The sequence below is a fragment of the Hyla sarda genome, chromosome 4 (genome assembly GCF_029499605.1).
Source record: "Hyla sarda isolate aHylSar1 chromosome 4, aHylSar1.hap1, whole genome shotgun sequence".
Taxonomy (NCBI): domain Eukaryota; kingdom Metazoa; phylum Chordata; class Amphibia; order Anura; family Hylidae; genus Hyla; species Hyla sarda.
In genome coordinates this window covers 147,926,243-147,954,144 of record NC_079192.1, presented here as the reverse complement: position 1 = coordinate 147,954,144, position 27,902 = coordinate 147,926,243, and the positions used below count along the sequence as shown (strand labels likewise).

The window sequence follows — 27,902 nt, the reverse complement described above, 5'->3', positions numbered from 1 at the left end:
TTGATCATTTTAATGCCCTACATCTGAACACAATGGGGGTGAGTAGTAGAGTAGAGTTTTCTTTGTGGGTTTTGATTCCCAACTGGTATTTTCCCACAACATTTACTATGGTCTCCCTATGTTTTGCTCTTTTTACACATGCTCTGAACTGTTGGGGTTTTCAGAGCTCAAATACATCACATTTTATGTGGGAACATTAGTAAATATGTTGTGATTTTTCAAAAATATCGGGGACACTCCCCTTTTGTTGGGACCATACCCCTTTCTTCCACGGCCATTGATAGTTTTTTTTTTTTTGTCACAAACTGTGTTCCACGAAACGTGCAACACAATTTGGGTGCAAAACCCGAGACAAAAGATTTGGGGTCACATTAGTAAATAACTCCCAATACTTGTATATCTGCACACAGCGGCCCTGATTTACTAAGGGTGGAGTTTTTTTTTTTTTTTGTGGGTTTTGTTTCCTGACAGGTATTTTTCCACGGTATTAACTGATGTTTCCCTACGTTTTACACTTTTCCCTTATTTTTTTTTACACATTCACATTTTATTTTACACATTCACAGAAATCCACTAGTATTACTACAAAATAAGGAATTAACAATGATTGGTAATCATACAGACAATAGGGAAGATTTATCTGAACAAGTATAAAGGAAGAGTGGTGTAGTTGCTCATAGCAACCAATCAGATTGCTTCTTTTATAAAAAAAATAAAAAATAAAAAACTCTAATAAATTAACAAAGCAATCTAATTGGCTGCTGGGCAACTACTACAAAGGTTTTGATAAGTCTCCCGCCGTCTGTTAAAGAAGGAAAACCTGCACGGAGGACATGTAAGGTTACATGTCTGTACTTAACACAAACAAAGATAACGGGAAATATGTTTTTAAAATCAAAGTGAGTGATTCTGCCTCTGTATGAGGAGAACATTCATCTTATTTTGTGAGGTTGAACACCCTTGTCTGCTCATCTGAGGGCATTGTGCACTGTAAGCCATAATAAAAGCTAGCTGTACATTATAAATCAATAGTCACTATTAGCGCGTCCTACATTTCCTATTACAATAAATGACACCTTTAAAGCAAGGAGAGAAGCAAACTCTTGTGCCATAGCTAAACGGCATAGCGGCATTATCTGGCCAAATGTCTAACACAAGAGAAAATCTAACCGATAGCTTAGGTCCTGAATCTAGGAGAATATTTTACAGAACTGTTTAATAGTTAATATATCCCTTTAATTTTGCAGATAATGGCAGTATATTTACTTTTAATAAATAAATACTATAAATAAATAAGGTAAATTGTGTTTGTTATAATTTTTTGGGATAAGACTAGCTGTCATGGCTCCAATAGAAACAAAGCCAACAACGTAAACCCTTTTTATTAAAGGGGTACTACACCTCTAGACATTTATCCCCTATCCTAAGGATAGGGGATAAGATGTCTGATCGCGGGGGTCCCGCTGCTCGGGACCCCCACAATATAGCATGCGGCACCCACCTGTTTCTTGTCCGGAAGTTCGTGACGTAATGACTCCACCCCCGTGTGACGTCATGCCCCATCCCCTCAATGCAAGTCTATGGGAGGAGATGTGACTGCCGTCACGCCCCCTCCCATAGACTTGCATTGAGGGGACGGGGCGTGACGTCACACAGGGCGGAGTCGTGACGTCACGAACTTCCGTTCCCGTGGTCGGGACCCAGACTCTCCAGCGCTTCCGGACAAGAAACAGGTGGGTGCTGCATGCTATATTGCGGGGATCAGACATCTTATCCCCTATCCTTTGGATGGGGGATAAGATGTCTAGGGGTGGAGTAACCCTTTAACCACCATGGTTCTAAATTAGTACAAACTATATTTCTTCTTGACTTTGAATAAACTGCCACAGGATAGAAAAGAAGAAGCACAATATAACAGTAATGCATAAGTGCTAACAGTACACATACAGTATATGACTTACTGGTTTAGAGTGGGAGTATATGATGTCTTGTCCTCATCAATAATAGTGACCATTAAAGTAATAAGGTTTGGCCAAAAATCCAAGTTTTTGATTGTTGGACCTTGATCTTCACGTGGAATGTCCTGCTTCTTACCCTGTAAAATTTAAGATATAAACATTACCTTAAGTAATATGTTGTAATAAAAGAAATAAAATGGCAAATTAACATTCATCATAGATCCATCTATGCATGTATCTAATAATATCAAGGTGTTTCCGAACTCATGGAAAATTGGTGTAAAAATGTACTTTTATTCAGTCATATCTGCACAGCCGTGGAGATATAAGCAAATGCATGTACATTTTAACACTGTTTATCTTGTGCTTATGTAACCCTCTTTGTACCTTTAGATAAATAGATATAAGATAGATATAACAAAAGTGTAATTGTCTTTATAAATATCAGAAATCAATGGTACAAGTGAATATAAGAAACTTTGTATTGCATTTCTTGAAAAAAAAAAGGTCTCCTTCCTTTATGTATTAGGCTTCTTTCTTCCTTTCCCTGCCTTTTTATCTGCTCACTCACTCAAAAATAACTAATTGGAATCCCATAGAGCAAAGAGTATATGGAATTTCAACTTCACTGAGATATCAAGATACACTTGTGAAGTGCAGTGAAAGCTTAAAGGGGTACTCCGGTGGAAAACAATTTTTTATTTTTTTTTAAATCAACTGGTGCCAGAAAGTTAAACAGATTTGTACACTGCTCAAAAAAATAAAGGGAACACTTAAACAACACAATGTAACTCCAAGTCAATCCCACTTTTGTGAAATCACACTGTCCACTCAGGAAGCAACACTGATTGACAATCAATTTCACATGCTGTTGTGCAAATGGAACAGACAACAGGTGGAAATTATAGGCAATTAGAAAGACACCCCCAATAAAGGAGTAGTTCTGCAGGTGGTGACCACAGACCACTTCTCAGTTCCTATGCTCCCCGGCTGATGTTTTGGTCACTTTTGAATGCTGGCGGTGCTTTCACTCTAGTGATAGCATGAGACGGAGTCTAAACCCACACAAGTGGCTCAGGTAGTGCAGCTCATCCAGGATGGCACATCAATGCCAGCTGTGGCAAGAAGGTTTGCTGTGTCTGTCAGCGTAGTGTCCAGAGCATGGAGGCGCTACCAGGAAGCAGGCCAGTACACCAGGAGACCCGTATCCAATTGAGCACATCTGGGACATCATGTCTTGCTCCATCCACCAACGCTAAAGACTGTCCAGGAGTTGGCAGATGCTTTAGTCCAGGTCTGGGGGGGGGGGGGGGGACATCCCTCAGGAGACCACCTGCCACCTCATCAGGAGCATGCCCAGGCATTGTAGGGGGGTCATACAGGCACATGGAGGCCACACACACTGCTGAGCCTCATTTTGACTTGTTTTAAGGATATTACATCAAAGTTGGATCAGCCTGTAGTGTGGTTTATCACTTAGATTTTGAGTGTGACTCCATATCCAGACCTCCATGAGTTGATAAATTTGATTTCCATTGATAATATTTGTGTGATTTTGTTGTCAGCACATACAACTATGTAAAGACAAAAGTATTTCATACAATAAGTTCATTGATTCAGATCTAGGATGTGTTATCTTATTGTTCTCTTAATTTTTTTGAGCAGTGTATATTACTTTTATTTAAAAATCTTAATCCTTCCATTACAGCTGCTGTATGCTCCAGAGGAAGTTATTTTTTCTTTGAATTTATTTTCTGTTGGACCACAGCGCTCTCTGCTGACACCTCTGTCCCTGTCAGGAACTGTCCAAAGCAGGAACAAATCTCCATAGCAAACCTCTCCTGCTCTGGAAAGTTCCTGACATGGACAGAGGTGTCAGCAGAGAGCATTGTGGTCAGACTGAAAAGAATTCCAGAAAAAATACAACTTCCTGTGGAGCATACAGCAGCTGATAACTACTGGAAGGATTACGATTTTTAAATAGAAGTCATTTACAATCTGTTTAGCTTGCTGGCACCAGCTGATTTGAAATAAAACTGAGTGTCCCTTTAAAGCTTAAAACAGAGAAAGAGATACAACAGGGTTACTGTCTCACCCCAGAGTTGGATACACAGCTTGGACTGCTAGTACTGCTCTAGAATGTCCTCCATGCAGCTTATACTTCTGAAGGTTTGCAACAAAGAGATAAGGAAGTGATGAAATCAATGTGCATAAAAGTCCTATTTAATTGTCAATATAGTATTGGCTTACTACCCATTCTTAGACTGTGTGCAATATTGTAAATGAATCATTTGAATTCTAGCCAATATTGCTGTGTAAGTATTCATCATACACTTGTTTGGTATCATTATGATACAGTAATTGGATGTCAAATTGGATCTTCAGAATATCATAGTGTGGAAGCCTAGAATTCTTACCTACACTGGTATTGAGTGTAATGTAGCAGAGAATGTAACACAAGGTACTATTCTTCCTATTACTGGAGAAAGCAGTCCATTATTTCACATGACAGGCAATTTAAAAGGTTACTGATCACAATAATAACATGTTTCATTGACTTGGACAGGACTATTGTTTCCTAGTTAAAATTATCAATATTTCAAAGCTCATTTAATATAATATTGTATCTAGCGCACATACTGACCCTTAAAGTGTGTCTGCAGCTATTTATTCTAAATTCCATGTAGAGAATCTCCTCAGGGTGCACTATTAAATAACTGGAATATGTATTATTTTTAACCATCATATTACCTCTGCTGTTTCACAGATAATGCATTGCTTTATAATTTATGCAAACATTTCTGAAACAATTCCTTTTATAACATTCCTTTAGAACTGAATTGGAGAATTATTTAAAGGAGTATTTCCAATCACTTAAAGTGGTGGCATATTGCTAAGTTATGTCATTACTTGACAGGGATCCAACCTTTGAGACCCATCTCTACATGGTATTGAAAGAGATGCAGCCCTCTCTTCCTTAAATTACCCTACACAGCCGTTAAGGCTGGGTTCACATATGTCCGGCATCTGGCATAGGTGAACTCAGCTTAAATCTTGACACAATTGATGCAGCAACTGATGACAACATGCACCAGTTGTTATCAGTTGTATGACATCCAGCATCCATTGTTTCTGGCACCAGACAGGGGAACGCAGCAAACTGCATTCCCCTGTCCTGTTTCATCCAGTGAGTCCAACCATCCACCGTAAAACTTGAGAAGCTGAATTATTGTAAACTGTCCAATTCAAATGAATGGGATCAGTTCTAGCTTCAGTTTCCTTCGGGAGCACACCGGAGGAAAACTAGTGTTGAGCGGCATAGGCCATATTCGAATTTGCGAATATTCGCGAATATATGGACGAATATTCGTCATGTATTCGCGAATATTCGCATATTCGTAATATTCGCGTTTTATTTTCGCATAAGCGAAAATTCGCGAATGCGAAAATTAACATATACGAAAATTAGCATATACAAAATAAGCATAAGCGGAAATTTGCATATGCGAAAATTAGCATATGCAAATTTTCGCATGTGAGAAAATTCGCACAGCAGTATTAGAGTCTTCTTTACACCACACAAGCTGGAAGCAGAGAGGGATGATCACTGTGATGTGTACTGTGAAAAAAAAAAAAAAAAAAAAAACGAATATTCGTAATTACGAATATATAGTGCTATATTCGCGAATAAAATTCGCATTGCGAATGTTCGCGAGCAACACTAAGGAAAACTATGCCGGACGCCGTATATATGTGAACGCAGCCTTAGCTGGACATTGCTGTAATGGGAATACAGCACTGAAGCAGAGCTGTGGCCCCTTTTATTTCAGGATCAGAGGGAGTCCCAAAAGTCAGACCCCAGTGATTATAAAGTGATAGCATTAGAGATGAGCGAATCGAAGTTGACGAACCCGAATTCGTTACGAATTTCATGAAAAATTTGATTCGCAACGAATACGAATATCGCCGCGATTCTATCGCACAAATCGCTTCATTAAACTCCATTTTACAGCATTCCAGGCTATTGTAGAGCTAAGATGGCGGATCTACATGTGAGTACATGGGGCAGGGGATAATGGGATGGCGGGAAACAGCGGCAGGAATGAAGGTAGGCGGGCTGACCCTGAACCACATGTGAGATGCAGCCTATCAGTGTCCACTGACCCCTGTGATGTCACAGCCCCTATATAATCGGCGGCCATCTTGCCTCTCTTCATTTCATCTATGCACTCAGATGGAGAGGACGGGACTACGTGTGTGTGAATAGCTCATACCACAGCATTACACTGCAACTACTAGTCACATCAGGATTAGGGAAAGACAGGAGTGCAGAGTGCTGTGCTGTTACACTGAGAAGGATCAGTGATAGCTAAAACTCCTATTCACGTTATTGAGCATTGCAGCAGAGAGGGGCAAATAGCTGTCAGCTGCCTTATACAGATCTCCAAGCTGCCTGAACTTTCTGAAGCATCTTATCTCCTCATTGTTCAGCCCAACTGAGTTTATTTTAATTTTCTCCACAAAACTTCTGCTGCTCAGAATTGTGTGACAGAGTGCAATTTAGGGTTTAATCCCTGGATTTTTTTTTTTGTGGTGCTGCACTGTTGGGTCCTGCTGCTGTTCAGAAATGTGTGATTGTTCAGTGGACTGTAGTGCATTTGCACCATTTTGTACCTGTTAATCTGTCAAGGGGCTGGCTACATATTGTGCAAGTCCAAACAATACTATTCACCGGCAGTTTTTTCTTAAACAGTTTTTTCTGCGTATAGTCACGCATATATAACTGCCCTCATCAGTGCATACCGCATAGGTACATGCAAGTATTGTACCATTTAGTACCTGTTAAGCTGTGCTCCATACCGTCAAAGTCCAAACAATAGTATCCACCGGCTGGTGTATTACAAAAATGCAGAGTTTTTTCTGCTAATAGGCCCTCATCAGTGCATACCGCATAGGTACATCCAAGTATTGTACCATTTAGTAGCTGTCAAGGTGCTCCAAACCGTCAAAGTCCAAACAATAGTATCCACCGGCTGGTGTATTACAAAAATACAGAGTTTTTTCTGCTAATAGGCCCTCATCAGTGCATAACGCATAGGTACATCCAAGTATTGTACCATTTTGTACCTGTTAAGCTGTCAAAGTTCTCCATGCCGTCAAAGTCCAAACAATAGTATCCACCGGCTGGTGTTTTATTTTTTCTGCTAATAGTTAGGCATATTACTGCCCTCATCAGCGCATACCGCATACGTACATCCAAGTATTGTACCATTTAGTACCTGTTACTCTGTCAAGGTGCTCCAAACAGTCAAAGTCCAAACAATAGTATCTGTCAGGATCCGGACTGGTATGCGGAGAGGACACTGGTGGTGGATCCTCTGTGTCAGTGAGGTGATGGCATGGGCCGTACCAGGGGAACGGAGTCTAAGAGGTTACTGGTTTTCACCAGAGCCCGCCGCAAAGCGGGATGGATTTGCAGCGGCAGGTAACCCCCAGGTCGTTCCACCCGATAGCGACTCAACCCCACTGACAGCTGAGACAGGCGCAGTACACAAGGACTAGACGGAGGCAAGGTCAGACGTAGCAGAAGGTCAGGGCAGGCAGCGAGCTTCGTAGTCAGGGGCAATGGCAGACGGTCTGGGTACACAGGCTTGGAACACACTATAACGCATTCACAGGGCACAAGGCAACAAGATCCGGCAAGGACAGGAAGGGGAAGTGGGTTTATAAATGTTTGGGAGTGATTACCACTGATTGGGCCAGGCACCAATTAGTGGTGCACTGGCCCTTTAAATTTCAGAGAGCCGGCGCACGCGCCCTAGAGAGCGGGGCCGTGCGTGCCAGGGCATGACAGCAGGGGAATGGGGCAGGTGAGATGATTGGGATGCGATAACAGTGCAGCGCTCTCGGTCAGCGGGTCTGACTGGGGCGCTGCACACAGAAGAACACCGCGAGCGCTCCGGGGAGGAGCAGGGACCCGGAGCGCTCGGCGTAACAGTATCCACCGGCTGGTGTTTTACAAAAATACAGAGCTTTTTCTGCTAATAGTTAGGCATATTACTGCCCTCATCAGTGCATACCGCATACGTTCATCCAAGTATTGTACCATCTAGTACCTGTTAATCTGTCAAGGGCCTACATACTGTTCAAGGACAGCCGTAAGTAATCACTTGCTGCTGTTCTAGACAAATACTGTTTAAAGAGTATTGTAGCGTATTGTAATACCCTCATAAACGCACTAAGTATGTCAGGCAGAGAAGTGCCAGGACGTGCACAGAGGAGTGGCAGAGGCCTAAATACTTCAGGCAGAGTTGGCAGCAGACTTGGGGCGAGTGGCAGCAGGAGTCGCAGCGAGAGGCCTGAGCTCCCGTTATCAGCCAGCGGTCTTGTCTCCACCAGCAACCCATCTGCCGTCGTCGATTGGTTAACACGCTCATCCACATCATCACAAGTGACATCTGACACCCCAGTCAACAATCGGTGGGTTCCTCAGACACAACCCTCAGTTGGCATGGCCCGGGAGCAGTCCATGTCCTCCCATTGCCTTTGTCTTATGCTGTTCCCTCTCCTAAAGAAGTATCTTATGCTGTGGGTTCAGCTCCACTATTTACTGAGGACGATCCAATAGAGGACAGTCAGCAGCTACTGGACAGCCAAGAAGGGGAGGAGACATGCGCCGCTTGCTCAGCTAGGCGGCCAAGTAGTGATGCGGAGAGTGACGTGGGAGGCGGTGTTGCAAGTGTTCAGGGTCCTGAAGCAGACACTGTTGGAGAACCTGAGGAGGACATCAGTGACATGCACACAACTGTTGATGATGATGATGAAGCCGATCGCAATTGGGAGGCGGGTGCAGAAGGGGCTTCATCATCATCAGGAGAAGAGAGTTGCAGGTTGCCCTTGAGGCAGCAAGGCGGTAGCACGGTTGGCAGTCAGCGTGGTGGCAGTTGTGGAAATTTAGGAGCCAAACGTGCCCGGGGGAGACCACCTGCTTCGCGCCAGCCTACCTTTCCGGGAGGTAGTGGAACAGGGGTTCCTGGAGACGGCGCCAGTAGCAGTCAGTTAGTGCGGACTGCGGGTGGGAAAATCAGCTACTCGTCAGTTTGGAAGTTTTTCATAAGGCAGCCGGAGGAGGTTCACGTAGCCACATGCAAGATCTGTCGGCAGAAGGTGAAGCGTGGCCAGGGTCCAATGTCGGCACCACGGCCCTGCGTCAACACATGCCTCACCACCATAAAGCGGCCTGGGAGAACCGTGGCTCCGATGTAGTGGTCCAGCCTGCTGCATCACCCAGTGGCCATCCGCTCCCTCCTTCATCCAGCCAAGGCTCCACCACCTCAGCCGAAGGGAGCTGTGTGTTAAACCCTCCTTCTGTCGCTCCTGCTTCTCCCGCTTTTAGTCAGCCATTCCGCCAACAATCCATCGGCGAAGCCATGTCCAAGAGACAACAGTATGCGCCCACTCATCCAACAGCGCAGAAGTTGAATGTGCTCCTGTCCAAGTTGCTGGTGTTGCAGTCCCTCCCTTTTCAAGTGGTGGACTCTTCACCTTTCAGAGAATTGATGGCTTGTGCCAAGCCGAGGTGGAGAGTCCCAAGCCGTCATTACTTTGCGAAGAAGGCAGCACCTGCCCTGCATAAGTTTGTACAAGAGAAGGTGGGCCAGTCCTTGAGCCTGTCGGTGTGTTCAAAAGTGCACAGCAGCGCTGACGTGTGGAGCTGTAACTACGGGCAGGGACAATACTTGTCTTTTACGGCTCACTTGGTAAATTTGGTTCCTGCACAGCCACAACAGCAACTTGGACAGCAGGTCACACCGCTTCCTCCTCCACGCACTCGCTCCCAGGCAGTTGGTCCTGTTACAGTGTGCGACGCCGCCTCCTCATGCTCCACCGTGTCCTCGGCCTCCACTGCACATCCAAATCTCGGTGGCCATTCATCGTACCATGTGTGTAGGGCACGGCAGTGTCAAGCTGTTCTTCACATGGTTTGCCTTGGCAAACGGAGTCACACAGGGGAGGAACTGCTAAAGTTCATTCGTAAAGAAATCTGAGTGTGGCTTACTCCACGAAATCTGGAAATGGGAACCATGGTGACAGACAACGGGAAGAACATCGTGTCCGCGCTGCGACAAGGAAGTGTGAAACATGCGCCCGGCATGGCACACGTGTTGAATCTGGTTGTCAAGCACTTCCTCAGGTCTTCACCCCATTTGCAAAACATCCTGAAAATGGCAAGGAAACTGTTCATGCACTTCAGCCACTAGTACACCGCCAAGCACACCTTCCTTGAGCTGCAGCGTCAGAACGGTGTCCCACAACATAGTCTTATTTGTGACATTGCCATACGTTGGAATTCCACCCCCCATATGTTGGACAGACTATACGAACAAAGAAAAGCCATCCCCGATTTCTTGATGATCCAAGCAGATAGGAGTAGTCCCCTGTGTAACTTCAATGTGAACCAGTGGCAGCTCATACGTGACACCTGCCGTTTGGTGAGGCCCTTTGAGGAAGCCACATTATTTGTGAGTCGCCTGGATTACACCATGAACGACGTAATTACACTCCTACATTTCCTACAACAAATGATTGAAACCATGGCTGGTCACGGCAATGGAGACGTTGCGCCTACATCTCAAGCTCAAGGCTACATGAGCCCTGTGGGGGATGAACTGGAGGAGGAGGATGATGAGGGGCAGAGCGGAGCACAGTTTAGGTTGGATGAGATGGCCGGTGTTTCTAGTCTTCGGACAGGAGAGGAGGAGCAGGAGCAGCCAGAGGAGCTGGAGGGTTATGAGGGAGTTGAGACAGAGGACCCAGACACACCGTTGCAGTATGCAGTGGAGATGGAGGCAGGTAGTCCCTCCGAGTCACTGGCTCAAATGGCACGATGCATGCTCAGTTGCTTGCGTAGTGACCCTTGAATTGTCAAAATTCGTCAGCAGAATGACTTCTGGATCTCCACCTTATTAGACCCTCGCTACCGTCCCAAAATGGGGGCCTTTTTTACACCCACTGAGAGGGAGGACAAACTGACCTACTACAGAGAGATTCTACGTAGTCAGTTGGCTGATGTCTCTCGGCCACATGGTCCATCCACTCGCAGATCTGACTTGGGGGGCCCTCTGCACTCACCTTCCACTGCCACGGCTGCTGGGGAGGGGAGGGGTGGGAGGATCTGTACCAGCTCAATCAGCAGCAGCCTGAGTCTACAGTCGCTGATGAGTAGCTTTCTTCACCCGCATAGTGAAGCAACTCATCAGCAGCAGGTAGACATGGAGCAGAACCTGAACCAGCAGGTGGTGGCTTACCTCGACATGACCCTGCCAACAACCGTTGAAGATCCGCTGGACTTCTGGGCAGCCAAACTCGATTTATGGCCGCAACTAGCGGAGTTTGCCCTGGAAAAGCTGTCCTGCCCGTCCAGTAGTGTGCCATCAGAGCGGGTGTTTAGTGCGGCCGGGGCCATAGTCACCCCAAGGCAAACTCGTCTGTCCACTAAAAATGTGGAGAGACTGACGTTTGTCAAGATGAATCAGGGATGGATCAGCCAGGAGTTCCAGCCACCAATGCCAGATGCCTCAGAGTAGATTGACCAAGCTGCTACACCAACATTTCCCAATTATGGTTGGTTGTGAAACCCTCTTGAGTTATCAATTAGGGTTATGGAATCCTCTTTGGTACTGCAATTGCCTGCTCCTGGCTCATCCTGTGTCTTTCAGGAACTACTTGCCTCACTGATGCTTCTGGCCTTGGGCCTTTAATTTTTGGATGTTTAGCAGTAGCTAAATATATGCTTAATGCAAATGTCAACATTGATCTTTAAATGTAAGGGGTTTTGAAACCCTCTTGGGTACTGCGAATGCCTGCTCCATACTCATTCGGTGTCTTTCAGGAACTACTTGCCTCCCTGCCCTCAGGCCTTGAGCCTTCAATTTTTGGATGTTTAGCAGTAGCTAAATACATGCTTAATGCAAATGTCAACATTGATCTTTAAATGTAAGGGGTTGGTTATGAAACCCTCTTGGGTACTGCTATTGACTGCTCCTGACTCATTCTGTGTCTTTCGGGAACTACTTGCCTCCCTAATGCCTCAGGCCTTGGGCCTTCAATTTTTGGATGTTTAGCCGTAGCTAAATACATGCTTAATGCACATTTCAACATTGATCTTTAAATGTAAGGGGCTGGTTATGAAACCCTCCTGGGTACTGCGAATGACTGAATGACTGCTCCTGACTCATTCTGTGTCTTTCAGGAAATAATTGCCTCCCTGATGCCTCAGGCCTTGGGCCTTACATTTTTGGAAGTTTAGCAGTAACTAATACACGCTTAATGCTAATTTCAACAATGATCTTTAAATTCCCAGCGCTTTGCTAGGGCCTTCGCCTACCCCCCGGGGCCAATCCGAGGACCTCACTAAACCATCCAATTGGTAGTAGAGATATGCAGTGTGTACAAAGGGCAGGGACTTAATGAACCCGAGCTTATGACCGACGCTTAGTTGTGATTCTTCTTTCCTGGCAAATAATTGCAATCCCTGATCCCTATCGCGAAGGGGGTTCAGCAGGTTACCCGTAGCTGTCGGTGAAAGATAGACACACGCTGGTCCGTTCAGTGTAGCGCGCGTGCAGCCCCGGACATCTGAGGGCATAACACACCTGTTATTGCTCGTTCTCGCGAGTGATCGTGCAATGTAAGGGGTTATTAAATCCTCTTGGGTACTGCTGATGCCTACTCCTGACTGCTCCTGTGTCTTTCAGGAAGTACTTGACTTCCTGATGCTTCTAGGCTTGGGCCTTTCATTTTAGGATTTTTGAAATACATACATACATGCTTAATTAAAATTTCAACATTTATGGTGCAATGTATGGGGTTATTAAACATTCTTGGGTAGTGTTTTTTTCAAATTTTCTGATAATTATCACAGTAATAAACTTGAATTTTCCACAATAATAACCATTACACCATTAAACGATTGTTACGTGTGATTTTTTAAAGTAAAATTTTCAAAAAAAATAACGCAGAGGGATGAACTCTGCTTCTTCATTTCATAAAAAATTATTTTATAGAAGAATGTCTTTTGGTGGTCCACCATCCGACATTATAGAGTCTTCTGGACTCTTGGATATGCACTTGTTCTTAAACAAAGGTACAAAAACCAAAAATGGCCGGTCAGGGCTATGGAGACGTTGCGCCTACATCTTACGGCCACATGAGCCCTGTGGGTGCTTGTGAGATTAGGTCCTTTGTACCCACACTGCTTGGTCGGGGACACAAATTTTGATTTAAATTTCAAATAAAAAAATCATACATTTTAATGGTCTCCTCATGCTGCAGCCAACTCCAGGCTGTGTCATTCTGGTAATATATAGAGAGCACTCGCTGTCCTAAATTTTCGTTAAAATTTTTCCTCAAAAATGTTTGTCTTTTTTATTAGGGATTGATTGTGAAGATTTGGTGCGTACTCATGCATCAGCCAACTCCAGCCTGTGTCATTCAGGCAATATATGGTTTACTGATGGCGCTGCTGGGCCTGGGTCTGGGCATTTCTAATTTTCTCATAGGTAACACCCGCTATCCATAAGTCTTCTTCATAAATTTCTACAATTGTTGTATTTTTTTGGAGGGATTGTGAAGCCCTAGTGTGTACTCATGCATCAGCCAACTCCAGGGTGTGTCATTCATGCAACATATAGATAGCACCCGCTGTCCTAAATATTCTTAAAATTATTTTTAAAATGGTTGTTTTTTCTTTGGGATTCTGAAGCCATGGTGTGTACTCAATGCTGCTACCTGCTACACTCTGTCAGCCCGTTGGTCCTGCGACAGTGTGCTACTCCGCCTCCACATCCTCCTCTGTGTCTTAAGCCTCCACTGCCGGGACAAGTCTCAGTGGCCCTTCCATGTGTGCAGGTCACGGCTGTGTCACGCTGTTCTTCACATGGTTTGCCTTGGCGAGAAGTCTTGGAAACAATGGCCGGTCAGGGCAATGGAGACGTTTCGCCTAAATCTCAGGGCCACATGAGCCCTGTGGGGGGCTTTTTGGATTTGGTCCTTCGTACCCACAAGCTGGGGTCCGGGACACGCAAAGGTTGTTTTAAATTTCAAATAAAAAAATGATGGCGCTGCTGGGCCTGGGTCTGTTAATTTCAAATTTTCTCATAGGTAGCACCCGCTATCCAAAATCTTTTTCAAAAATTTCAAAAATTGTGGTGTTTTTATTTAAGGGATTTTGAAGCCCTGGTGTGTACTCGTGCATCAGCCAACTCCAGGCTGTGTCATTCAGGCAATATATGGGTTGCTGATGCCGCTGTGGGGCCTGGGTCAGGTAATTTCAAATTTTCTCACAGGTAGCAACTGCTATCCAAAATCTTTTTCAAAAATTTCTAAAATTGTGGTGTTTTTTTGGAGGGATTGTGAAGCCCTGGTGTGTACTTGTGCATCAGCCAACTCCAGGCTGTGTCGTTCAGGCAATATATGGGTTGTTGATGCCGCTGTGGGGCCTGGGTCTGGTAATTTCAAATTTTCTCATAGGTAGCACACGCTATCCTAAATCTTTTTTTAAAAATTTCAAAAATTGTGGTGTTTTTTTTGGAGGGATTGTGAAGCCCTGGTGTGTACTCGTGCATCAGCCAACTCCAGGCTGTGTCATTAAGGCAATATATGGGTTACTGTTGCCGCTGTGGGGCCTGCGTCTAGTCATTTCAAATTTTCTCATAGGTAGCACCCGCTATCCAAAATCTTCGGTTTAAATTTCTTAATTCATCTTTTAATCTTAGGGATTGTGAAGGCCTAGTGCCTACTCATGCTGCTGGCAACTCCGGGCTGTGCCATTTATCCACTATATGGTCTCCTCATGCTGCCAACACCTCCATGCTGTGTCATTCAGCCACTATATGGTGTCCTCATGCTTCAGCCTCATCCAAGCTGTCATTCAGCCACTATATGGTGTCCTCATGCTTCAGCCTCATCCAAGCTGTGTCATTCAGCCACTATATGGTGTCCTCATGCTGCCAACACCTCCACACTGTGCCATTCAGCCACCATATGGTGTCCTCATGCTTCAGCCTCATCCAAGCTGTGTCATTCAGCCACTATATAGTGTCCTCATGCTGCCAACACCTCAACGCTGTGCCATTCAGCCACTAAATGGTTTCCTCATGCTGCCAACACCTCCATGCTGTGTCATTAAGCCACTATATGGTCTCCTCATGCTGACAACACCTCCATGCTGTGTCATTCTGCCACTATATGGTGTCCTCATGCTTCAGCTTCATCCAAGCTGTGTCATTCAGCCACTATATGGTGTCCTCATGCTGCCAACACCTCCACACTGTGCCATTCAGCCACTATATGGTGTCCTCATGCTGCCAACACCTCCACACTGTGCCATTCAGCCACTATATGGTGTCATCGTGCTGCCAACACCTCCATTCTATGTCATTCAGCCACTATATGGTGTCATCATGCTTCAGCCTCATCCAAGCTGTGCCATTCAGCCACTAAATGGTCTCCTCATGCTACCAACACCTCCACGCTGTCATTCAGTCACTATATGGTCTCCTGACACTGACACCACCACAAGGCTCTGTCATTGTGCTGCTGTGCGGCAGTGATTCTAAAAGCTATGCCGGTAATCTGCATGTTATTCTGAATAACAGTATTATTTCACTAACCCAGCACACTCCATATGCGTTTTAGAACACAGCAAAGTGTTCTATACCCCTATAGAGGCTGTATGTAGGCTATAAATAGCCTTTTTTAATATAGATTTGCCGTGAAACAATTTGGATCGAAACAAACTTTTCCGGAAAATTTGGCGAATCGGCTGAATCAAATTTTTGAAAAGTTTGCTCATCTCTAGATAGCATATCCTAGTTCCACCACTTTATTTTAGATAGGAAGTCCCTGTTATGTGATCCACAAATCATCTGGCAGTGAGATCTTTTTCTCACTGAACTTTTTAAGCCTTCATATTAACATTTTATTTTAGAAATGGAGGCTTAGGGGTATGTCATTCATGTCTATGGGAGGGGAAATGAAGGCAGTCATGCCCCCTCCCATAAACATGAATGAAGGGGGCATGGCGTGACTTTAGAAGGGGCATGGTATGCTGTCACATCTCCAGTCCAGAAACTGAGAGGTTTCTGAGACTAGAGCAGCAGCCCGGCACAGAATCTTGGGTGCTGCACTGAAATCGCTAGGGTCCCAGCAGTGGGTCTCCACGATCAGAAATCTTAGCTCCTATTTTTTGGAAAGGGAATAAGATGTCCATCTTATATATATACCCCTTTAAGCTCTAATTGATGAAAACTTGCAGTGTTTGTAAGTACTTGGATGGACATGGTGTAAAGCCAGCAGTAAAGGATAAGCACAAGAAACTATTTATGCTTGGTGACCAAAGACAACTTTCTGTAGCCAAAGTGAAATATTTGTGTACTGGTCTTTTCTCTGTTATATTATGAAGAGCAGCTTGAGAAAACAGACTTCTCCCCTGACAAATACAATTCTTTGCAGCTTAATAAATATATAAACTCATTGAGGGTTGAGGTGGCCTTAAATGTATTTTTGCAAACAACGTAATGTGGTAAGCAATCTAAAAATAAAAGGCTTTCAAAATACTTGCGGCATTACAAAGCCACAGCAAGTTCCCTTTGCTTGTATTTTCATCCTGACTGCAGAATATTCAATAAGACAAGGCGATCTCTTTGTCAGTGCTTATGCTATGACAAGCAATACATGGCCCTGGAACAATCCGTGTATTACATTAAATATAAGCAGGACACAGCGATTTTCTTTAAAAAAAAGTGTGTGTGAGTAAAAGTATATATTTTTTTTACTTAAGGAAAATGCAAATAAAAATGAATTAATCCCAAATGGCAATACCAGTCGTTAAGTTGGTTTTATTATGTTTAGAATATTTGTGTTTCAATGATCTGCCCATATATTGTGAGTAATATTTTTTATAAAATGTTACATAATTATTAAATTAAAAGGGGTATAGATGAAAGCTTGCATGCCAGACCAATGATCTTCATGCTGCAGTTGTGCAGGGAAAAGGGTCTCTTATTCTAGTAATCTGTGGTGGTTCCAGTAGTAAACTTTGTTGATCAGGTGCCTTAAGATAGAATACCCTCCATTCATCTCTTTGGGAGAGCCGGAGATACCCGAGCGCTGTACCCGTTTATCTCCGGCTCTCCCATTGAGATGAATGGAGTAAGTGTGCTGACCCCCGCTACGTTCCTGAGGAGGGCCGGAGTAGCAGGCAGGAAATCGCAGAGGATCCCATCGGTCGTATCAGACACTTATACCCTATTCTTTGGATAGAGGATAAACTCTCCTACACTGCAGTACCCCTTTAAGGATTTTAATGCACCACACTGTAAAATCAGTGAGGTCACTGAAGGGCATGGAAAGTTTTAACAACCCTGATTTATATTCTACACAGTGACCCACCCAAAAGCTAGCGAATGTCTACAGTATGTACTGTATGGAAAGTTTAAACATGATACACTAAAATTAGTAGATTTATTTACAGATCTTGAACAAAGACATTTCCAAACATAACCAGTAACAAAACAGTTTTAACCTGTATTAAAGGCATGCAAGAATTCTTGTTGTAAACAAAAGGAGAACAAAGCAAAACAAAGCAATATTCCCAAGAAAACAGATTGAGCCAATAAAACAGTGTGACTGACAGCTTGCCTCCGCTCACACAAACTGAGGCCTGTCAAGGAGACAAGATTATTTTAACACCAGGGTGATCTTGGAGTCTGATAGAGCTTTCATTACTGGGCTATACATGTTAAATAGCAGATGAGATTTATTTTTAGTACCCTTCCTGCAAGGTTGTTTCCACTATTTCTATCAAGATGAATTTCATTGTATCTTGTCTGCCATTCACTTCACTGCAGATATTTGGGAGGTCAGTCTGGACTTTGGCATCTCGCCGTGTGAGGAAAAATCAAGCTTTATTCTCTCCTTACTTATTTATTACGTGGCTTTATGTCATGCCCCCAAGCAAAAGGCTTTTCATAAATGCATTCCATGTTTTAATTATCAAATTAAACAGGATATCCAGAGAGCAGAAAAGGTCTTACCTCTTTTGCTACTTGTCAATTACTTCCACCCTCTGCATGTCTCGGAAGTAAACCTTGCAAGATTAGAGGGGGCACATGCCAGTCACGATCATTGCCTGCCTCCAATAGCTGCAATATGTCATTGCAGCATTGTGTAGTTATTGGTTATCGCATAAGGGTATGATTTCACCCCCACATGATGATCCTGACCAGCATCCGGCTCCTCTCGTCACGTATACCTGAGAGACATGTAGGGTGTGGAAGGACCTTTTCTGCTCCTATGAACAACCCCTTTAAACTCTAAACAAGAAAAACAGGTAACCAGACATAAATTTATTGACAACTATTTATGTAAATATATGGAAGACTTCCATTTCACCATCATCATTCTCATTTGTGAAAGAGCACCCAGTTTCCGTAAAAATAATATTACTGCACCAAAGTGTCTTCATAAGTAGGAGTGCTTCTGTATTCTCAGACATCTTCCATAATAAATACTGACCTTATAGTGACCTCAATAGTAAAACATTTATTTTAAAAGCCCTTATTAGTTAAAGTGCCCAGTAACAATAATTATGTTCAAAGTGCCCCTATTAGTAATAGCACTACCATATTAAAAATGCATCACCATTGAAACCCCACTTTAAGAAGAAAAATGACAATACTTAAACTCTCATTCCAGTAATACTTAAACTCTCAGCAGTGCAATGAAGGCCATAGCCACAGACCCTTTGTGGCTTAAGCAGCCTGCTGTCCAACATAGGCAGACATATGTCACGATGCCGGCTGGCAGGAGGTGGATCCTCTGTGCCAGAGAGGGATTGGCGTGGACCGTGCTAGTGGACCGGTTCTAAGTTACTACTGGTGTTCACCAGAGCCCGCCGCAAAGCGGGATGGTCTTGCTGCGGCGGTAGTAACCAGGTCGTATCCACTAGCAACGGCTCAACCTCTCTGACTGCTGAAGATAGGCGCGGTACAAGGGAGTAGACAAAAGCAAGGTCGGACGTAGCAGAAGGTCGGGGCAGGCAGCAAGGATCGTAGTCAGGGGCAACGGCAGGAGGTCTGGAACACAGGCTAGGAACACACAAGGGAACGCTTTCACAAGGCACAAGGGCAACAAGATCCGGCGAGGGAGTGCAGGGGAAGTGAGGTATACATAGGGAGTGCACAGGTGAAGACACTAATTGGAACCACTGCGCCAATCAGTGGCGCAGTGGCCCTTTAAATCGCAGAGACCCGGCGCGCGCGCGCCCTAGGGAGCGGGGCCGCGCGCGCCGGGACAGGACCGAGGGAGAGCGAGTCAGGTACGGAAGCCGGGGTGCGCATCGCGAGCGGGCGCCACCCGCATCGCGAATCGCATCCCGGCTGGAGGCGGTATCGCAGCGCACCCGGTCAGTGGATCTGACCGGGGCGCTGCCGTAGCGAGGATGTTGCGAGCGCTCCGGGGAGGAGCGGGGACCCGGAGCGCTCGGCGTAACAGTACTCCCCCCCTTGGGTCTCCCCCTCTTCTTAGAGCCTGAGAACCTGAGGACCAGACTTTTATCTAGGATATTGTCCTCAGGTTCCCAGGATCTCTCATCAGGGCCACAGCCCTCCCAGTCCACTAAAAAAAAAGTTTTTCCTCTGACCTTTTTGGAGGCCAGTATCTCCTTTACAGGGAAGATGTCTGAAGAACCGGAGACAGGAGTAGGAGAAATAAGTTTGGGAGAGAAACGGTTGATGACGAGTGGTTTAAGAAGAGAGACATGAAAGGCATTAGGAATACGAAGAGAAGGAGGAAGAAGAAGTTTGTAAGAGACAGGATTAATTTGGCACAAGATTTTGAAAGGACCAAGATAGCGTGGTCCCAATTTGTAGCTGGGAACACGGAAGCGGACATATTTAGCGGAGAGCCATACCTTGTCTCCGGGAGAAAAAATAGGGGGAGCTCTTCTTTTCTTATCAGCAAACTTCTTCATGCGTGATGAAGCCTGTAAGAGAGAATTTTGGGTCTCTTTCCATATGGTGGAAAGATCACGAGTTATTTCATCCACAGCGGGCAAACCAGAGGGCAAGGGAGTAGGGAGGGGGGGAAGAGGGTGACGGCCGTACACCACGAAAAATGGGGATTTGGAAGAAGATTCAGAGACTCTGAAGTTGTACGAGAATTCGGCCCATGGAAGAAGATCTGCCCAGTCATCCTGGCGGGAGGAAACCAAATGCCGTAAATAATCACCCAGGACCTGGTTAATTCTTTCTACTTGCCCATTGGATTGAGGATGATAAGCAGAAGAAAAGTTTAATTTAATCTTGAGTTGTTTACAGAGAGCCCTCCAGAATTTTGACACGAATTGGACGCCTCTATCCGAGACGATCTGCGTGGGCAACCCGTGAAGACGAAAAATGTGTACAAAAAATTGTTTTGCCAACTGAGGCGCTGAAGGAAGACCAGGAAGAGGAATAAAATGTGCCATCTTGGAAAATCGATCAACGACCACCCAAACAACAGTGTTGCCACGGGATGGGGGTAAGTCTGTAATAAAGTCCATACCAATCAGAGACCAAGGCTGTTCGGGGACAGGCAGAGGATGAAGAAGACCAGCAGGCTTCTGGCGAGGAGTCTTATCCCGGGCACAGACAGTACAGGCCCGCACAAAATCAACAACATCCGTTTCCAGAGTCGGCCACCAATAGAAACGAGAGATGAGTTGCAAGGATTTCTTGATGCCCGCATGGCCTGCGAGATGGGAGGAGTGACCCCATTTGAGGATTCCGAGGCGTTGGCGTGGAGAAACGAAGGTCTTCCCTGGAGGAGTTTGCCTGATGGAGGCTGGAGAAGTGGAGATCAGGCAGTCAGGAGGAATGATGTGTTGCGGAGAGAGCTCTACTTCCGAGGCATCTGAGGAACGAGAGAGAGCATCGGCCCTAATGTTCTTATCGGCAGGGCGAAAGTGAATTTCAAAATTAAACCGGGCAAAGAACAGAGACCACCTGGCCTGGCGAGGGTTCAGCCGTTGGGCAGACTGAAGATAGGAGAGATTCTTGTGATCGGTGTAAATAAAAACTGGAAATTTTGATCCCTCCAGCAGATGCCTCCATTCCTCAAGTGCTAATTTAATGGCCAGTAGCTCTCGATCCCCGATGGAGTAGTTCCTCTCCGCCGGAGAGAAGGTCCTAGAAAAAAAACCACAAGTAACAGCATGCCCAGAAGAATTTTTTTGTAGAAGAACCGCTCCAGCTCCTACTGAGGAGGCATCAACCTCCAATAGGAAGGGTTTAGATGGGTCAGGTCTGGAGAGCACGGGAGCAGAAGAAAAGGCAGACTTGAGCTGTTTAAAGGCATCTTCCGCTTGAGGAGGCCATGACTTAGGATTGGCGTTCTTCTTGGTTAAAGCCACGATAGGAGCCACAATGGTGGAAAAATGTGGAATAAATTGTCTGTAATAATTGGCGAACCCCAAAAAACGTTGGATAGCACGAAGTCCGGAGGGGCGTGGCCAATCTAAGACGGCAGAGAGTTTGTCTGGGTCCATTTGTAGTCCCTGGCCAGAGACCAAGTATCCTAGGAAAGGAAGAGATTGACATTCAAACAGACATTTCTCCATTTTGGCATAAAGTTGATTGTCTCGAAGTCTCTGAAGAACCATGCGGACATGCTGGCGGTGTTCTTCTAGGTTGGCAGAAAAAATCAGAATATCGTCCAGATACACAACAACACAGGAATATAAGAGATCACGAAAAATTTCATTAACAAAGTCTTGGAAGACGGCAGGGGCGTTGCACAGGCCAAAGGGCATGACCAGATACTCAAAGTGTCCATCTCTAGTGTTAAATGCCGTTTTCCATTCGTCCCCCTCCCTGATGCGGATGAGATTATAAGCACCTCTTAAGTCCAGTTTGGTAAAGATGTGGGCACCTTGGAGGCGATCAAAGAGTTCAGAGATAAGAGGTAGAGGGTAGCGGTTCTTTACCGTGATTTTATTAAGTCCGCGGTAGTCAATGCAAGGACGTAGGGAGCCATCTTTTTTGGACACAAAGAAAAATCCAGCTCCGGCAGGAGAGGAGGATTTGCGGATAAACCCCTTTTTTAAATTTTCCTGGATGTACTCAGACATAGCAAGAGTCTCTGGGGCGGACAGAGGATAAATTCTGCCCCGGGGTGGAGTAGTGCCCGGGAGGAGGTCAATAGGACAGTCATAAGGCCTGTGAGGAGGTAGAGTCTCAGCTTGTTTCTTGCAAAATACGTCAGCATAGTCCATATAGGCCTTAGGGAGACCGGTTACAGGGGGAACCACAGGGTCACGGCAGGGAGTACTGGGAACCGGTTTAAGGCAGTCCTTGAAACAAGAGGTACCCCAGCTCTTGATCTCCCCTGTGGACCAATCCAGGGTTGGGGAATGGCGTTGAAGCCACGGTAGTCCAAGGAGAATTTCGGAAGTGCAATTGGGGAGGACCAAAAACTCAATTTTTTCATGATGAGGTCCGATGCACATTAGGAGGGGCTCCGTGCGGTAACGTATGGTACAGTCCAAACTTTCATTGTTAACACAATTGATGTAGAGGGGTCTGGCGAGACTGGTTACCGGGATGTTGAACCTGTTGATGAGAGAGGCCAAAATAAAGTTTCCTGCAGATCCGGAATCCAAGAAGGCCATAGTAGAGAAGGAGAAGGTAGATGCAGATATCCGCACAGGCACAGTAAGACGTGGAGAAGCAGAGTTGACATCAAGGACTGTCTCACCTTTGTGCGGAGTCAGCGTGCGTCTTTCCAGGCGGGGAGGACGGATAGGACAATCCTTCAGGAAGTGTTCGGTACCGGCACAATACAGGCAGAGATTCTCCATGCGGCGTCGTGTCCTCTCTTGAGGTGTCAGGCGAGACCGGTCAACTTGCATAGCCTCCACGGCGGGAGGCACAGGAACGGATTGCAAAGGACCAGAGGAGAGAGGAGCCGGGGAGAAAAAACGCCTCGTGCGAACAAAGTCCATATCCTGGCGGAGCTCCTGACGCCTTTCGGAAAAACGCATGTCAATGCGAGTGGCAAGATGAATGAGTTCATGTAGATTAGCAGGAATTTCTCGTTCGGCCAGAACATCTTTAATGTTGCTGGATAGGCCTTTTTTAAAGGTCGCGCAGAGGGCCTCATTATTCCAGGATAGTTCAGAAGCAAGAGTACGGAATTGTATGGCGTACTCGCCAACGGAAGAATTACCCTGGACCAGGTTCAGCAGGGCAGTCTCAGCAGAAGAGGCTCGGGCAGGTTCCTCAAAGACACTACGAATTTCTGAGAAGAAGGAGTGTACAGAGGCAGTGACGGGGTCATTGCGGTCCCAGAGCGGTGTGGCCCATGACAGAGCTTTTCCAGACAGAAGGCTGACTACAAAAGCCACCTTAGACCTTTCAGTAGGAAACTGGTCCGACATCATCTCCAAGTGCAGAGAACATTGTGAAAGAAAGCCACGGCAAAACTTAGAGTCCCCATCAAATTTATCTGGCAAGGATAGTCGTAGGCCTGAAGCGGCCACTCGCTGCGGAGGAGGTGCAGGAGCTGGCGGAGGAGATGATTGCTGAAGCTGTGGTAGTAGCTGCTGTAGCATCACGGTCAGTTGAGACAGCTGGTGGCCTTGTTGCGCTATCTGTTGTGACTGCTGGGCGACCACCGTGGTGAGGTCGGCGACAACTGGCAGAGGTACTTCAGCGGGATCCATTGCCGGATCTACTGTCACGATGCCGGCTGGCAGGAGGTGGATCCTCTGTGCCAGAGAGGGATTGGCGTGGACCGTGCTAGTGGACCGGTTCTAAGTTACTACTGGTGTTCACCAGAGCCCGCCGCAAAGCGGGATGGTCTTGCTGCGGCGGTAGTAACCAGGTCGTATCCACTAGCAACGGCTCAACCTCTCTGACTGCTGAAGATAGGCGCGGTACAAGGGAGTAGACAAAAGCAAGGTCGGACGTAGTAGAAGGTCGGGGCAGGCAGCAAGGATCGTAGTCAGGGGCAACGGCAGGAGGTCTGGAACACAGGCTAGGAACACACAAGGGAACGCTTTCACAAGGCACAAGGGCAACAAGATCCGGCGAGGGAGTGCAGGGGAAGTGAGGTATACATAGGGAGTGCACAGGTGAAGACACTAATTGGAACCACTGCGCCAATCAGTGGCGCAGTGGCCCTTTAAATCGCAGAGACCCGGCGCGCGCGCGCCCTAGGGAGCGGGGCCGCGCGCGCCGGGACAGGACCGAGGGAGAGCGAGTCAGGTACGGAAGCCGGGGTGCGCATCGCGAGCGGGCGCCACCCGCATCGCGAATCGCATCCCGGCTGGAGGCGGTATCGCAGCGCACCCGGTCAGTGGATCTGACCGGGGCGCTGCCGTAGCGAGGATGTTGCGAGCGCTCCGGGGAGGAGCGGGGACCCGGAGCGCTCGGCGTAACAACATAATGATAATGCATATCCTCTGTACATATTCTCTGTGCATGACTGACATCCATGTACGGCCCTGGGTTTTAGCAGTTATGATGGATCCTTCATGGCCATATCACATCCCCGGTATTCCCATCCCCCAGCCCTCTCACCTTCCATGGCCTCTTGACCTTCATTCTCTCCCATTTGGGGTTGAGGTGCTGTTGGCATTATATGCGATCAGGGCAGACTGTGCATAGTAGCTGCCATGGCCTGGTGCTTGTCAGGTGCCATAAATGCAGCTTGGTCAGAAGCAGTGCTCACAGCTCTGATGCACTGACTTCCATTCATCCCACTACAGTATACCTTTCAAAAGGTCTTACCTGCCTCGAACACCGGTGAGGTATGCTCAGTGCCGGCAGTCACAGGAAGCTGCAAAGTGGACAATATGCATTATGGGGTGAAATTTCTGCCACCCCCTTAAATTGTGGCTCTGGGTCTGGGCCTTGTTGGCCTATTGGTACATACGCTACTAATCCTGCTCCTGTGCTGATTTGATACCATGTGCCTGTCAACCAGATTTTCTGAATACCACAGTGTCTACTGAGTGGATATAAAGTTACTTTCCCTATTTATTTATTTATTCATGAGACCCTCATTGTCATCCTCATAGAAGAGAAAGTAAAGGAAGTAAATTCTAGCCTAAAAAAAGGAAGCTATGTGATTCAACAAGTTTGATCAGTGGTAACCTGGTGTCAAAAAAGGACTGGAACTAGGATTCTACTATGAAAAGAAAGACAAATCATTCACAGCACTAGTGGACTTGGATAAAAAATTATTGTTAAAAAAAGTTAGGCCAGGGTTCTGCTTTAAGGCAAGCATCATGAGCTGGCAGCCGACAGGAATATTTATAAGAAAATAGAAGGTGATGGACAGCAGTACATGCAAATTATCCTTAATATCAGCATGAGATCCGTTACAAGTGATATACTCTTGCTGTAAAAGATAAGCACTGATATACTCTATTCTGATCAAGAATAATTGGTGTTTATTACCATAAAAGTAATATCAGATCATTATATGTAACCATCTGTTCCTTCAGTATACTTTAACATGAAAGCGTTGTAAAACTGCTGACATAAAACACAAATGTCCCTCATGATTAAGGAAAACATATCTTGTTAACCAGGAGATAAAAATTATACTTTTTCTTCTTTTTTAAATGAATGTCCTCAGTAGTGTTTTAATGTCTAACTGGAAAGATGATAACAAACAGCAAACTTTCGAGACCGTACTTAGGTGCCTTCATCAGGCATGGTTTACCACATTATCTGTAGAGTCACATATTTCTACGCAGAAGGATACACTGTAGACGAGCGTGATGAAGAAGACAAGTGATGTATAGCAGCAGTATCAATATGAGCTCAATATGTTTACTCTCCTGCTCCTCTTCACACTTCTGCTTTATATCCCTTGTCTTATGAACCACTCTGTTCCTATGTCCTTCTGTGTATAAATATGTGACTATTCAATTACTGTGTTAAGCCATACCTCAAAGGCTTAAAGATGTGGAAATAGAAAGAAGCAAACCTACCAAAAAAAAAAAAGTTTCTGAAGGTTTCACTCAAATCAGCTATTACATTCAATTTAGATGTGACAGCCAATTCTGATTTATGCAAGAGCGGGGATTCCTGTCAAAAGACAGGGCATTTGTGTTTTATGTCAGCAGTTTCCCAGTGCTTTCATGTTAAAGATTACTGAAAGAACAGATGGTTACATATAAGGATCTGGCATTACCTTTATGAATATAAATGCCAAATCCCACTCTTTGACAGATGCCATTGTCCTGAAATAATCAATGTCATTAACTTTAACCTGTCATTGTTTTTAATGTTATCAATGTCAGAAGTGTATATCCAATCACATAGAGGCATACTATATATTGTGTCCTACAGACGAAATTGTTTTGTGAAGAAGAATTGATACTTCCTCCACATCAATACTATAGTAAAATACATGGCCATGTAACAAAAAGAAGGGGGAGGGTAGAAAAGTGTGAAGAGGGGTAAGTAAACCTGTCAATGTAGTTGGGGGTAATATGGATTGCATATTGCATGTACAGAAGTCAATTGCTTATGTCTTTTGAAAAGGAATTATTGGGACAAACCCATCAATGCATCCTGTGCACTATTTGAAAAATACTTTGGCTTGTACAAAATAACTGGTAAGTCACTAGGATCTGTATTACAACTAATGTAAATGTATATGTTTACATTTCTGTACAAAAACAAAAGCATAATCTATCTATAACAACATGTAAAGGTCATCTGCATGTTGATATAGGGAACATCCACAACTAATAAAGTTGAATTTCTGCTCCATTAATTGTCCTTTTATAGATTTACACATCTCATAACTATCCCATGTAAGTGAAATTATTTAAAGGGATTATCCCAAGATTAATATTTATCCCCAATCCACCAGATAGGTTATAAGTAGCGATCGTTTAGGGACCACCATCAAGGTGAATCATCTCCTCAGTGTATAGAGTAGCAGCACTCATGCTCAACCGCACCAGCAGAATTTGGAAGTCCCATGTAGAGTAAATGGAGCTGCATCTGGCATGCACACTGCTACTTCATTGACTTGAGGAACATTTGATTTCTGCTTTTATGCTCCTTATCTTATGGATAGGGTATAGATTTGAATTTTGGGATAAACCCTTAACCCCTTAAGGACCAGGCCATTTTATACCTTAAGGACCTGAGCGTTTTTTGCAATTCTGACCACTGTCACTTTAAACATTAATAACTCTGGAATGCTTTTAGTTATCATTCTGATTCCGAGATTTTTTTTCGTGACATATTCTACTTTAACTTAGTGGTAAAATTTTATGGTAACTTGCATCCTTTCTTGGTGAAAAATCCCAAAATTTGATGAAAAAAATGAAAATTTTGCATTTTTCTAACTTTGAAGCTCTCTGCTTGTAAGGAAAATGGATATTCAAAATATATATTTTTTTGGGTTCACATATACAATATGTCTACTTTATGTTTGCATCATAAAATTTATGAGTTTTTACTTTTGGAAGACACCAGAGGGCTTCAAAGTTCAGCAGCAATTTTGAAATTTTTCACAAAATTTTCAAACTCACTATTTTTCAGGGACCAGTTCAGTTTTGAAGTGGATTTGAAGGGTCTTCATATTAGAAATACCCCATAAAAAACCCCATTATAAAAACTACACCCCCCAAAGTATTCAAAATGACATTCAGTAAGTGTATTAACCCTTTAGGTGTTTCACAGGAATAGCAGCAAAGTGAAGGAGAAAATTCAAAATCTTCATTTTTTACACTCGCATGTTCTTGTAGACCCAATTTTTGAATTTTTGCAAGGGGTAAAAAGGAGAAAATTTTTACTTGTATTTGAAACCCAATTTCTCTCGAGTAAGCACATACCTCATATGTCTATGTTAATTGTTCGGCGGGCGCAGTAG

The 27,902-nt window shown here is 44.9% G+C and overlaps 1 protein-coding gene across 1 annotated transcript in view; it reads right to left on the bottom strand.

The window, feature by feature from the left end:
• The window catches only part of UNC13C (unc-13 homolog C), a 627,474-nt gene that overhangs the window by 251,774 nt on the left and 347,798 nt on the right, over nucleotides 1–27,902 (bottom strand). The window contains exon 19 of the mRNA XM_056572349.1: nucleotides 1,962–2,095. Coding sequence (XP_056428324.1) covers nucleotides 1,962–2,095 — 134 coding nt within the window. The remainder of the gene's footprint in view (nucleotides 1–1,961; nucleotides 2,096–27,902) is intronic.